General features: G+C 45.6%; 1 protein-coding gene and 2 pseudogenes across 9 annotated transcripts in view; 2 read left to right on the top strand and 1 right to left on the bottom strand.

The window, feature by feature from the left end:
* The window catches only part of ATP11A (ATPase phospholipid transporting 11A), a 379,759-nt gene that overhangs the window by 247,531 nt on the left and 117,020 nt on the right, over positions 1–15,208 (top strand). For all 9 annotated transcript variants that reach the window (XR_010217495.1, XM_063953146.1, XM_063953154.1 and 6 more), the window contains one exon: positions 1,393–1,466. Coding sequence is in view for 8 of the 9 variants with exons in the window: in XM_063953146.1 (XP_063809216.1) it covers positions 1,393–1,466 (74 nt within the window). In the remaining variant the exon portion in view is untranslated. The remainder of the gene's footprint in view (positions 1–1,392; positions 1,467–15,208) is intronic.
* Positions 3,049–3,166, bottom strand: LOC135052216 (5S ribosomal RNA; annotated as a pseudogene).
* Positions 3,684–3,802, top strand: LOC135051710 (5S ribosomal RNA; annotated as a pseudogene).

Below are 15,208 nucleotides of genomic sequence, written 5' to 3'. Positions count from 1 at the left end.
TCTGGGTCGTTTTTCTCCACTTCCTACTGACAGGAGTGGATATGGGCCTAAAGTTAGGATCTGTTAAAGTACAGATTTCGACCCTGTCGATATTCTTTCAGAAGGAATTGGCTTCTCTTCCAGAAGTCCAGATTTTGTAAAGGGAGTGCTACACATCCTGCCTCCTTTTGTGCCCCCAGGGGCACCATGGGACCTGAACGTGGTGTTGCAGTTCCTTAAATCACACTGGTTTGAACCCCTTCAAACGGTGGAGTTGAAGTTCTCACCTGGAAGGTGGTCATGTTGTTAGCCTTGGCATCTGCAAGGCGTGTGTCAGAATTGGCGGCCTTGTCTCACAAGAGCCCTTACTTGATTTTACATGTGGATTTTTCATGTGGCTACGAGTGACTTGGAGGATTCCAGGTCCCTGGATGTAGTCAGGGCCTTAAAGATTATGTAGCCAGGACGGCTAGAATTCGGGAAACAGAAGCATTGTTTGTCCTGTATGCTGCCAACAAGATAGGCACGCCTGCTTCGAAGCAGACTATTGCGCGCTGGATCTGTAACACGATTCAGCAGGCTTATGTTACGGCTGGATTGCCGTACCGCATTCAGTAAAGGCCCATTCCACTAGGAAGGTGGGCTCTTCTTGGGCGGCTGCCCGGGACGTCTCGGCTTTACAGCTTTGCCGAGCAGCGACTTGGTCGGGTTCAAACACTTTTGCTAAATTCTACATGTTTAATACCCTGGCTGATGAGGACCTAGCATTTGCTCAGTCGGTGCTTCAGAGTACTCCGCACTCTACCGCCCGATTGGGAGCTTTGGTATAAACCCCATGGTCCTTACGGAGTCCCCATCATCCTCTAGGACTTAAGAGAAAATAAGATTTTAAACCTACCGGTAAATCTTTTTCTCCTAGTCCGTAGAGGATGCTGGGCGCCCGTCCCAGTGCGGAAAATCTGCAAGACTTGTATATAGTTATTGCTTACATAAGGGTTATGTTACAGTTAGAATCGATCTTGGACCGATACTGTCGTTTGTTCATACTGTTAACTGGTTATGTGTATTCCAGGTTATATGGTATGATTGGTGTGGGCTGGTATGAATCTTGCCCTTGGATTAACAAAATCCTTTCCTCGTATTGTCCTTCTCCTCTGGGCACAGTTCTCTAACTGAGGTCTGGAGGAGGAGCATAGAGGGAGGAGCCAGTGCACACCATACTAGAAAGTTCTTTTAGGTGCCCATGTCTCCTGCGGAGCCCGTCTATACCCTATGGTCCTTACGGAGTCCCCAGCATCCTCTACGGACTAGGAGAAAAATATTTACAGGTAGGTTTAAAATCTTATTTTTTCTCTTTTGCGTACCCATTATTTGCCATGGATATCATTCTGAAATGTTTCTTTGGCTCCTCAGGTTTGAATTACTACAAGTCTTGACATTTGATTCTGTGAGGAGACGTATGAGTGTCATAGTGAAATCGGTTACAGGTAGGCTTCTTATTTTTATTTCCATATGTCATCATTTTTGTGTGTGTGTAGATAGATATACACACACATACACACACACACACACACACACACACACAATACTGTGCAAAAGTTTTAGGCAGGTGTGGAAAGAAAATACTGCAAAGTAAGAATGCTTTCAAAAATAGTGTTAATAGTTTATTTTTATCAATTAACAAAATACAAAGTGAATAAACAGAAGACAAAATCTAAATCGAATTAATAGTACAGTAGAAAGCTTAAACTGGGTGAGGAATTCTGCTGCAAAGGTGAGGTTGTGGAAGACAGTTTCATGTCAGAGGTCATATACCATGTCAAGACTGAGCACAGTAACAAGACACAACGTAGTTATACTGCTTCAGCAAGGTCTATCCCAGGCAAAGATTTAAAAGCAGATTGGGGTTTCAAGATGTGCTGTTCAAGCTCTTTTAAAAAAGCACAAAGAAATGGGCAATGTTGAGGACCTTAGACACAGTGGTCGGCCAAGGAACCTTAGTGCATCAGATGAAAGACACATCATGCTTATTTCCCTTCGAAATCGGAAGATGTCCAGCAGTGCCATCAGCTCAGAGCTAGCAAAACCAGTTTAATCCAAGTACACCCATCTACTGTTCGGAGAAGTCTAGCCGGAAGTAGTCTTCATGGAAGAATTACAGCCAAAAAGCCATACAGTACCTTTGATGTGGAAACAAGGCCAATCGAGTCACCTATGCACAAAAACATAGGTACTGGGTGCAGAAAAATGGCAGCAGGTGCCCTGGACTGATGAGTCAAAATTTGAAATGTTTGACTGTAACAGAAGGCAGTTTATTCACCAAAGGGCTGGAGAGCGGTACAATAATGAGTGTCTATAGGCAGCATGGTGGAAGTTTCTAGCAAGTTTGGGGCTGCATTTCGGCAAATGGAGTTGGGAATTTGGTCAGGATACAGGTTAGTAATGGAGGTATACCGCACAGGCTAGGTATGATTGTAGATTCTAAGTACCAAGATAAAGTAATGGAGTCTGAGAAAATAATATTTTCTAATCCAGATCTATCTTTGGTGGTGCACCCTGAGTCAGTTTAACACTTTACAGACACAGAAGGAGAAGAAAAAGACTCTTTTGTGGGTGCACTCTTTGTATCATAGAAAAGTCAATAGAAGTAATGAATCATGAAAAGGATATAAAATTAATTCAGTTTTATTAAATTCCTAGTAAAATATATCAGTAGTTTGATTGTTTAAAGATAACAAAATTAATGATAACAACAAAAATAACAATAAAGATTGGTATTGATTTACAAATCACTGCTGTCTGCCATGATTTAGTAGTTAATTGAGGATTATCCTGCGTATAGTAGGTTCACAGATTGATCACAGTACATAATTTTAGCAAATTTGATGATCAAAAGGATATATAGCACGCCTAAGCCTACGCAATAATTTCAAGACGTCTGTTCGGTCAGGCAATGACAATGTGAGTCGCCAGAAAAAGGTGATGAGTGAGTAAAAATAAGAGTAGCAAAAATAGGAAAGTGTGAATCTGTTGTCAGTGTTCAACACTGGACATGGTAATCATGAAAATACTCTACTAAACCGGATCTTCCTCAGGGTCTCCTACCTGAGTACTGATTCAGCCCGACACTGATTAGCTTCCAAGATCGGATGGATTTGGGCGTTTCCAGTGTGGTATGATAGTAGAGTGGTACTCAGATGATTTATGTCGCTCTGGAGTCACTGATGAGAGTTCACGAAAAATTGGCAACAGAGGAGTGGAGAGGGAAGAGAGTAGATGGATCTGCTGCCAGCGTTAGACAGAGATGGCTAGATGTAGCCTATCGGCTACAGTCCTTATAGCCACTAATTGGCAATCAAGCATCTTCTTTATTCTATCATTACAAACCACAGTCTTACTTGTAATCCCAGCAAGTTGCTTTTGTGTGTTCACATATACTGGTACAATTTTATATTATTCTTTGTGTGCTAATATCAGGACCTTTTTCAGCACCAGTTTCAGACTCCCTCGTCACTATTATTTTCCTTTATGTCTTTCCTATCTTTCCGGACTCTCACCAACGATTCAGAGTCTCCCATCTCTGTCTAACACTGGCAGCAGATCCATCTACTCTCTTCCCTCTCCACTCCTCTGTTGCCACTTTTTTCATTTTTTCGTGAACTCTCATCAGTGACTCCAGAGCGACAAAAATCATCTGCGTACCACTCTACTATCATACCACACTGGAAACGCCCGAATCCATCCGATCTTGGAAGCTAATCAGTGTCGGGCTGAATCAGTACTCAGGTAGGAGACTCCTGAGGAAGATCCGGTTTAGTAGAGTATTTTCAGGATTACCATGTCCAGTGTTTAACACTGACAGCAGATTCACGCTTTCCTATTTTTTCTACTCTTATTTTTACTCACTCATCACCTTTTTCTGGCGGCTCACATTGTCATTGTCTGACCGAACAGACGTTTTGAAATTATTGCGTAGGCTTAGGCGTGCTATATATCCTTTTGATCATCAAATTTGCTAAAATTATGTACTGTGATCAATCTGTGAACCTACTATACGCAGGATAATCCTCAATTAACTACTAAATCATGGCAGACAGTAGTGATTTGTAAATCAATACCAATCTTTATTGTTATTTTTGTTATCATTAATTTTGTTATCTTTAAACAATCAATCAAACTACTGATATATTTTACTAGGAATTTAATAAAACTGAATTAATTTTATCTCTTTTTTTCATGATTACTTCTATTGACTTTTCTATGATACAAAGAGTGCACCCACAAAAGAGTCTTTTTCTTCTCCTTCTGTGTCTGCAATTTGGTCAGGATTAATGGTGTCCTCAATGCTTAGAAATACGGTACCATCAAGGAAGCATCTGATTGGCTCCAAATTTATTCTGCAGCAGGACATCGACCCCAAACATAAAACCAATGTCATTAAAAAATATCTTCAGCATAAAAAAGAACAAGGAATTCTGAAAGTGATGATATGGCCCCCACAGAGCCCTGATCTCAACATCATCGAATCTGTCTGGGATTACATGAAGAGACAGAAGGATTTGAGCATGCCTACATCCACAGAAGATCTTTGTTTAGTTCTCCAAGATGTTTGGAACAACCTCCCTGCTGAGTTCCTTTAAAATATGTGTTCAAGTAGAAGAGTTAAAACTGTTTGGAAGGCAATGGGTGATCACACCAAATATTGATTTTAGATTTTTCTTCTGTTCATTCACTTTGCATCAGTCCCGTCAGGACATCAGTCCCGTCATCAGGACGATACATCACATACATTAATAACAGAATAAATTAACTTACCCCCATACATATACTCCCCACCAGGACGCCAGTTCCTGCTCACTGCCAGGCTCCGGATGCGCTCACCACTGCCGCATTTCCGGGATCATGGGAAGTGCGTCAACATGGGAACCACTGCTGTATGCATTCCACTGGCCTGCTTGCTGCGTTCCACCAGTGTAATGGCAGGAGCTCCTACCAGGAGAGGGACACGGAAGCCTGCAGGAGATAAAAAGGGGAATGTAGACCTATCCACCACATTTAACAAATAAAGACATGTAATTGTATACACAGTGTACATCGTACTATTACTATACAGAAAGCTGCAGAGCATATAGACAAATTGCCATATTAAACTGACTAATGCAGATATAATTATTAGCACATGTACCCACAGTGCTGCAAACTATGAGGAACCTCAATGTCAAAGATACTGTTCCAATTAATTTGATCATTGAGACCACCTAGTTTAGTAACACCCAAGCACAGTATCCACTTAAATTCTTTGATCAGAAGGCTTTTAGCCCTATCTCCCCCTCATAGGGACTCAGGCACATGATCTATGATAAAATACGTTAATGAATCCGAGGGGTGCCCGGCATCCTTAAAATATCTTGAATGGCTCCTGCCATTACACTGGTGGAACGCAGGAAGCCGGTCCAGTGGCATGCATACAGTAGCTGTTCCCATGGCGGTGGCTACGGTCCCGGAAATGCGGCAGTGGGAACCACCGGTGTGATGGGATCTGGAGCCCTGCAGTGAGCAAGAACTGGCGTCCTGGTGGGGAGTATATGTATGGGAGTAAATTTATTTATTCTGCTTTTATTGTATGGGATGTATCGTCCTGATTAAAAATGTTTGACATCCTGAAAACGTTTGACGTTTAATGCATGCTTATTTTACATGAAAATGAACTCTGAGTGCCTTTATTCTGGAGTGGATATGGATATTCTTTATTCAATGGCACCAGAGCTGGTTGCAATTGCTGTCAGAGTGCCAGCTGACTGTGGATTTGTGTGTGTGTATATATATATATATATATATATATATATATATACACACACACACACACACATACATTCATGCACTGTGTGTATATGTATGTACTAGTGATAAGCGGGTTCGGTTTCTCGGAAACCGAACCCCCCCCGAACTTCACCCTTTTTACACGGGTCCGAGCCATACTCGGATTCTCCCGTATGGCTCTGTTAACCCGAGCGCGCCCGAACGTCATCATCCCGCTGTTGGATTCTCGCGAGATTCGGATTTAATATAAGCAGCCGCGCGTCGCCGCCATTTTCACTCGTGCATTGGAAATGTTAGGGAGAGGACGTGGCTGGCGTCCTCTCCGTTTATTCATTGTTGAGTTGATGCAAATATTTGTGCTTGCTTATATCATTGTGGGGACTGGGGAGCAGCTTTATATTAATATAGGAGGAGTACAGTGCAGAGTTTTGCTGATCAGTGACCACCAGTTTTATCCGTTCTCTGCCTGAAAAAAACACTCCATATCTGTGTTCAGTGTACTGCATATATCTGTGCTCACACTGCTTAATTGTGGGGACTGGGGAGCAGCTGTATTATATAGCAGGAGTACAGTGCAGAGTTTTGCTGACAGTGACCACCAGTGTACGTTGTCTGCCTGAAAAACACTCCATATCTGTGCTCAGCGTGCTGCTTTATTGTGGGGACTTGGGAGTCGGGACCACCAGTATAATATTATATAGGAGGAGTACAGTGCAGAGTTTTGCTGACACAGTGACCACCAGTATATATAGCAGTACGGTACGGAAGGCCACTGCTGTACCTACCTCTGTGTCGTCATTACGTATACTATCCATCTACATTCTAATTCTATACCTGTGGTGCATTTTAGTTTTGCAGTTTGCTGACACAGTGACCACCAGTATATATAGCAGTACGGTACGGAAGGCCACTGCTGTACCTACCTCTGTGTCGTCATTAAGTATACTATCCATCTACATTCTATACCTGTGGTGCATTTTAGTTTTGCAGTTTGCTGACACATTGACCACCAGTATATCTAGCAGTACGGTACGGAAGGCCACTGCTGTACCTACCTCTGTGTCGTCAAGTATACTATCCATCTACATTCTATACCTGTGGTGCATTTTAGTTGTGCGCAGTATATATAGTAGTAAGCCATTGCTATTGATACTGGCATATAATTCCACACATTAAAAAATGGAGAACAAAAATGTGGAGGTTAAAATATGGAAAGATCAAGATCCACTTCCACCTCGTGCTGAAGCTGCTGCCACTAGTCATGGCCAAGACGATGAAATGCCATCTACGTCGTCTGCCAAGGCCGATGCCCAATGTCATAGTAGAGAGCATGTAAAATCCAAAAAACAAAAGTTCAGTAAAATGACCCAAAAATCAAAATTGAAAGCGTCTGATGAGAAGCGTAAACTTGCCAATATGCCATTTACGACACGGAGTGGCAAGGAACGGCTGAGGCCCTGGCCTATGTTCATGGCTAGTGGTTCAGATTCACATGAGGATGGAAGCACTCATCCTCTCGCTAGAAAAATGAAAAGACTTAAGCTGGCAAAAGCACAGCAAAGAACTGTGCGTTCTTCTAAATCACAAATCCCCAAGGAGAGTCCAATTGTGTCGGTTGCGATGCCTGACCTTCCCAACACTGGACGGGAAGAGCTTGCGCCTTCCACCATTTGCACGCCCCCTGCAAGTGCTGGAAGGAACACCCGCAGTCCAGTTCCTGATAGTCAAATTGAAGATGTCACTGTTGAAGTACACCAGGATGAGGATATGGGTGTTGCTGGCGCTGGGGAGGAAATTGACAAGAAGGATTCTGATGGTGAGGTGGTTTGTTTAAGTCAGGCACCCGTGGAGACACCTGTTGTCCGTGGGACGAATATGGCCATTGACATGCCTGGTCAAAATACAAAAAAAAATCAGCTCTTCGGTGTGGAATTATTTCAACACAAATGCGGACAACAGGTGTCAAGCCGTGTGTTGCCTTTGTCAAGCTGTAATAAGTAGGGGTAAGGACGTTAACCACCTCGGAACATCCTCCCTTATACGTCACCTGCAGCGCATTCATCATAAGTCAGTGAAAAGTTCAAAAACTTTGGATGACAGCGGAAGCAGTCCACTGACCACTAAATCCCTTCCTCTTGTAGCCAAGCTACTGCAAACCACACCACCAACTCCCTCAGTGTCAATTTCCTCCTTACCCAGGAAAGCCAATAGTCCTGCAGGCCATGTCACTGGCAAGTCTGACGAGTCCTCTCCTGCCTGGGATTCCTCCGATGCATCCTTGAGTGTAACGCCTACTGCTGCTGGCGCTGCTGTTGTAGCTGCTGGGAGTCGATCGTCATCCCAGAGGGGAAGTCGGAAGACCACTTGTACTACTTCCAGTAAGCAATTGACTGTCCCAACAGTCCTTTGCAAGGAAGATGAAATATCACAGCAGTCATCCTGCTGCAAAGCAGATAACTCAGGCCTTGGCAGCCTGGGCGGTGAGAAACGTGGTTCCGGTATCCACCGTTAATTCAGAGGCAACTAGAGACTTGATTGAGGTACTGTGTCCCCGGTACCAAATACCATCTCGGTTCCATTTCTCTAGGCAGGCGATACCGAAAATGTACACAGACGTCAGAAAAAGAGTCACCAGTGTCCTAAAAAATGCAGTTGTACCCAATGTCCACTTAACCACGGACATGTGGACAAGTGGAGCAGGGCAGACTTAGGACTATATGACTGTGACAGCCCACTGGGTAGATGTATTGCCTCCCGCAGCAAGAACAGCTGCGGCGGCACCAGTAGCAGCATCTCGCAAACGCCAACTCGTTCCTAGGCAGGCTACGCTTTGTATCACCGCTTTCCAGAAGAGGCACACAGCTGACAACCTCTTACGGAAACTGAGGAAGATCATCGCAGAATGGCTTACCCCAATTGGACTCTCCTGGGGATTTGTGACATCGGACAACGCCAGCAATATTGTGCGTACATTAAATATGGGCAAATTCCAGCACGTCCCATGTTTTGCACATACATTGAATTTGGTGGTGCAGAATTATTTAAAAAACGACAGGGGCATGCAAGAGATGCTGTCGGTGGCCCGAAGAATTGCGGGCCACTTTCGGCATTCAGCCACCGCGTACAGAAGACTGGAGCACCACCAAACAATCCTGAACCTGCCCTGCCATCATCTGAAGCAAGAGGTGGTAACGAGGTGGAATTCAACCCTCTATATGCTTCAGAGGTTGGAGGAGCAGCAAAAGGCCATTCAAGCCTATACATCTGCCCACGATATAGGCAAAGGAGGGGAATGCACCTGACTCAAGCGCAGTGGAGAATGATTTCAACGTTGTGCAAGGTTCTGTAACCCTTTGAACTTGCCACACGTGAAGTCAGTTCAGACACTGCCAGCCTGAGTCAGGTCATTCCCCTCATAAGGCTTTTGCAGAAGAAGCTGGAAACATTGAAGGAGGATCTAAAACAGAGCGATTCCGCTAGGCATGTGGGACTTGTGGATGGAGCCCTTCATTCGCTTAACCAGGATTCACGGGTGGTCAATCTGTTGAAATCAGAGCACTACATTTTGGCCACCGTGCTCGATCCTAGATTTAAAACCTACATTGTATCTCTCTTTCCGGCAGACACAAGTCTGCAGAGGTTCAAAGACCTGCTGGTGAGAAAATTGTCAAGTCAAGCGGAACGTGACCCGCCAACATCTCCTCCTTCACATTCTCCCGCAACTGGGGGTGCGAGGAAAAGGCTAAGAATTCCGAGCCCACCCGCTGGCTGTGATGCAGGGCAGTCTGGAGCGAGTGCTGACATCTGGTCCGGACTGAAGGACCTGCCAACGATTACTGACATGTCGTCTACTGTCACTGCATATGATTCTCTCACCATTGAAAGAATGGTGGAGGATTATATGAGTGACCGCATCCAAGTAGGCACGTCAGACAGTCCGTACGTATACTGGCAGGAAAAAGAGGCAATTTGGAGGCCCTTGCACAAACTGGCTTTATTCTACCTAAGTTGCCCTCCCTCCAGTGTGTACTCCGAAAGAGTGTTTAGTGCAGCCGCTCACCTTGTCAGCAATCGGCGTACAAGGTTACTTCCAGAAAATGTGGAGAAGATGATGTTCATCAAAATTAGAGATGAGCGCCTGAAATTTTTCGGGTTTTGTGTTTTGGTTTTGGGTTCGGTTCCGCGGCCGTGTTTTGGGTTCGAACGCGTTTTGGCAAAACCTCACCGAATTATTTTTGTCGGATTCGGGTGTGTTTTGGATTCGGGTGTTTTTTTCCAAAAACACTAAAAAACAGCTTAAATCATAGAATTTGGGGGTCATTTTGATCCCAAAGTATTATTAACCTCAAAAACCATAATTTACACTCATTTTCAGTCTATTCTGAATACCTCACACCTCACAATATTATTTTTAGTCCTAAAATTTGCACCGAGGTCGCTGTGTGAGTAAGATAAGCGACCCTAGTGGCCGACACAAACACCGGGCCCATCTAGGAGTGGCACTGCAGTGTCACGCAGGATGTCCCTTCCAAAAAACCCTCCCCAAACAGCACATGACGCAAAGAAAAAAAGAGGCGCAATGAGGTAGCTGTGTGAGTAAGATTAGCGACCCTAGTGGCCGACACAAACACCGGGCCCATCTAGGAGTGGCACTGCAGTGTCACGCAGGATGGCCCTTCCAAAAAACCCTCCCCAAACAGCACATGACGCAAAGAAAAAAAGAGGCGCAATGAGGTAGCTGACTGTGTGAGTAAGATTAGCGACCCTAGTGGCCGACACAAACACCGGGCACATCTAGGAGTGGCACTGCAGTGTCACGCAGGATGTCCCTTCCAAAAAACCCTCCCCAAACAGCACATGACGCAAAGAAAAAAAGAGGCGCAATGAGGTAGCTGTGTGAGTAAGATTAGCGACCCTAGTGGCCGACACAAACACCGGGCACATCTAGGAGTGGCACTGCAGTGTCACGCAGGATGTCCCTTCCAAAAAACCCTCCCCAAACAGCACATGACGCAAAGAAAAAAAGAGGCGCAATGAGGTAGCTGTGTGAGTAAGATTAGCGACCCTAGTGGCCGACACAAACACCGGGCCCATCTAGGAGTGGCACTGCAGTGTCACGCAGGATGTCCTTTCCAAAAAACCCTCCCCAATCAGCACATGATGCAAAGAAAAAGAAAAGAAAAAAGAGGTGCAAGATGGAATTATCCTTGGGCCCTCCCACCCACCCTTATGTTGTATAAACAAAACAGGACATGCACACTTTAACCAACCCATCATTTCAGTGACAGGGTCTGCCACACGACTGTGACTGATATGACGGGTTGGTTTGGACCCCCCCCCAAAAAAGAAGCAATTAATCTCTCCTTGCACAAACTGGCTCTACAGAGGCAAGATGTCCACCTCATCTTCACCCTCCGATATATCACCGTGTACATCCCCCTCCTCACAGATTATCAATTCGTCCCCACTGGAATCCACCATCTCAGCTCCCTGTGTACTTTGTGGAGGCAATTGCTGCTGGTCAATGTCTCCGCGGAGGAATTGATTATAATTCATTTTAATGAACATCATCTTCTCCACATTTTCTGGATGTAACCTCGTACGCCGATTGCTGACAAGGTGAGCGGCGGCACTAAACACTCTTTCGGAGTACACACTTGTGGGAGGGCAACTTAGGTAGAATAAAGCCAGTTTGTGCAAGGGCCTCCAAATTGCCTCTTTTTCCTGCCAGTATAAGTACGGACTGTGTGACGTGCCTACTTGGATGCGGTCACTCATATAATCCTCCACCATTCTATCAATGTTGAGAGAATCATATGCAGTGACAGTAGACGACATGTCCGTAATCGTTGTCAGGTCCTTCAGTCCGGACCAGATGTCAGCATCAGCAGTCGCTCCAGACTGCCCTGCATCACCGCCAGCGGGTGGCTCGGAATTCTGAGCCTTTTCCTCGCACCCCCAGTTGCGGGAGAATGTGAAGGAGGAGATGTTGACAGGTCGCGTTCCGCTTGACTTGACAATTTTGTCACCAGCAGGTCTTTCAACCCCAGCAGACCTGTGTCTGCCGGAAAGAGAGATCCAAGGTAGGCTTTAAATCTAGGATCGAAGCACGGTGGCCAAAATGTAGTGCTCTGATTTCAACAGATTGACCACCCGTGAATCCTTGTTAAGCGAATTAAGGGCTGCATCCACAAGTCCCACATGCCTAGCGGAATCGCTCCGTGTTAGCTCCTTCTTCAATGCCTCCAGCTTCTTCTGCAAAAGCCTGATGAGGGGAATGACCTGACTCAGGCTGGCAGTGTCTGAACTGACTTCACGTGTGGCAAGTTCAAAGGGCATCAGAACCTTGCACAACGTTGAAATCATTCTCCACTGCACTTGAGACAGGTGCATTCCATCTCCTATATCGTGCTCAATTGTATAGGCTTGAATGGCCTTTTGCTGCTCCTCCAACCTCTGAAGCATATAGAGGGTTGAATTCCACCTCGTTACCACTTCTTGCTTCAGATGATGGCAGGGCAGGTTCAGTAGTTTTTGGTGGTGCTCCAGTCTTCTGTACGTGGTGCCTGTACGCCGAAAGTGTCCCGCAATTTTTCTGGCCACCGACAGCATCTCTTGCACGCCCCTGTCGTTTTTTTAAAAATTCTGCACCACCAAATTCAAGGTATGTGCAAAACATGGGACGTGCTGGAATTTGCCCATATTTAATGCACACACAATATTGCTGGCGTTGTCCGATGCCACAAATCCACAGGAGAGTCCAATTGGGTAAGCCATTCCGCGATGATCTTCCTCAGTTGCCGTAAGAGGTTTTCAGCTGTGTGCGTATTCTGGAAAGCGGTGATACAAAGCGTAGCCTGCCTAGGAAAGAGTTGGCGTTTGCGAGATGCTGCTACTGGTGCCGCCGCTGCTGTTCTTGCGGCGGGAGTCCATACATCTACCCAGTGGGCTGTCACAGTCATATAGTCCTGACCCTGCCCTGCTCCACTTGTCCACATGTCCGTGGTTAAGTGGACATTGGGTACAACTGCATTTTTTAGGACACTGGTGAGTCTTTTTCTGACGTCCGTGTACATTCTCGGTATCGCCTGCCTAGAGAAGTGGAACCTAGATGGTATTTGGTAACGGGGGCACACTGCCTCAATAAATTGTCTAGTTCCCTGTGAACTAACGGCGGATACCGGACGCACGTCTAACACCAACATAGTTGTCAAGGACTCAGTTATCCGCTTTGCAGTAGGATGACTGCTGTGATATTTCATCTTCCTCGCAAAGGACTGTTGAACAGTCAATTGCTTACTGGAAGTAGTACAAGTGGGCTTACGACTTCCCCTCTGGGATGACCATCGACTCCCAGCGGCAACAACAGCAGCGCCAGCAGCAGTAGGCGTTACACGCAAGGATGCATCGGAGGAATCCCAGGCAGGAGAGGACTCGTCAGACTTGCCAGTGACATGGCCTGCAGGACTATTGGCATTCCTGGGGAAGGAGGAAATTGACACTGAGGGAGTTGGTGGGGTGGTTTGCGTGAACTTGGTTACAAGAGGAAGGGATTTACTGGTCAGTGGACTGCTTCCGCTGTCACCCAAAGTTTTTGAACTTGTCACTGACTTATTATGAATGCGCTGCAGGTGACGTATAAGGGAGGATGTTCCGAGGTGGTTAACGTCCTTACCCCTACTTATTAAAGCTTGACAAAGGGAACACACGGCTTGACACCTGTTGTCCGCATTTCTGGTGAAATACCTCCACACCGAAGAGCTGATTTTTTTGGTATTTTCACCTGGCATGTCAACGGCCATATTCCTCCCACGGACAACAGGTGTCTCCCCGGGTGCCTGACTTAAACAAACCACCTCACCATCAGAATCCTCCTGGTCAATTTCCTCCCCAGCGCCAGCAACACCCATATCCTCCTCATCCTGGTGTACTTCAACACTGACATCTTCAATCTGACTATCAGGAACTGGACTGCGGGTGCTCCTTCCAGCACTTGCAGGGGGCGTGCAAATGGTGGAAGGCGCATGCTCTTCACGTCCAGTGTTGGGAAGGTCAGGCATCGCAACCGACACAATTGGACTCTCCTTGTGGATTTGGGATTTCAAAGAACGCACTGTTCTTTGCGGTGCTTTTGCCAGCTTGAGTCTTTTCAGTTTTCTAGCGAGAGGCTGAGTGCTTCCATCCTCATGTGAAGCTGAACCACTAGCCATGAACATAGGCCAGGGCCTCAGCCGTTCCTTGCCACTCCGTGTGGTAAATGGCATATTGGCAAGTTTACGCTTCTCCTCCGACAATTTTATTTTAGGTTTTGGAGTCCTTTTTTTTCTGATATTTGGTGTTTTGGATTTGACATGCTCTGTACTATGACATTGGGCATCGGCCTTGGCAGACGACGTTGCTGGCATTTCATCGTCTCGGCCATGACTAGTGGCAGCAGCTTCAGCACGAGGTGGAAGTGGATCTTGATCTTTCCCTAATTTTGGAACCTCAACTTTTTTGTTCTCCATATTTTATAGGCAGAACTAAAAGGCACCTCAGGTAAACAATGGAGATGGATGGATTGGATACTAGTATACAATTATGGACGGACTGCCACGGTTAGGTGGTATAAAAAAACCACGGTTAGGTGGTATATAATACAATTATGGATGGACGGACTGCCTGCCGAGTGCCGACACAGAGGTAGCCACAGCCGTGAACTACCGCACTGTACACTGGTTGATAAAGAGATAGTAGTATACTCGTAACAACTAGTATGACGACGGTATAAAGAATGAAAAAAAAACCACGGTTAGGTGGTATATATTATAATACAATTATGGTTGGACGGACTGCCTGCCGAGTGCCGACACAGAGGTAGCCACAGCCGTGAACTACCGCACTGTACACTGGTTGATAAAGAGATAGTAGTATACTCGTAACAACTAGTATGACGACGGTATAAAGAATGAAAAAAAAACCACGGTTAGGTGGTATATATTATAATACAATTATGGATGGACGGACTGCCTGCCGAGTGCCGACACAGAGGTAGCCACAGCCGTGAACTACCGCACTGTACACTGGTTGATAAAGAGATAGTAGTATACTCGTAACAACTAGTATGACGACGGTATAAAGAATGAAAAAAAAAACCACGGTTAGGTGGTATATATTATAATACAATTATGGTTGGACGGACTGCCTGCCGAGTGCCGACACAGAGGTAGCCACAGCCGTGAACTACCGCACTGTACACTGGTTGATAAAGAGATAGTAGTATACTCGTAACAACTAGTATGACGACGGTATAAAGAATGAAAAAAAAACCACGGTTAGGTGGTATATATTATAATACAATTATGGTTGGACGGACTGCCTGCCGAGTGCCGACACAGAGGTAGCCACAGCCGTGAACTACCGCACTGTA

Source organism: Pseudophryne corroboree, chromosome 2 (genome assembly GCF_028390025.1).
Source record: "Pseudophryne corroboree isolate aPseCor3 chromosome 2, aPseCor3.hap2, whole genome shotgun sequence".
Classification (NCBI taxonomy): Eukaryota; Metazoa; Chordata; class Amphibia; order Anura; family Myobatrachidae; genus Pseudophryne; species Pseudophryne corroboree.
This window is presented reverse-complemented; position numbering and strand designations above follow the sequence as displayed.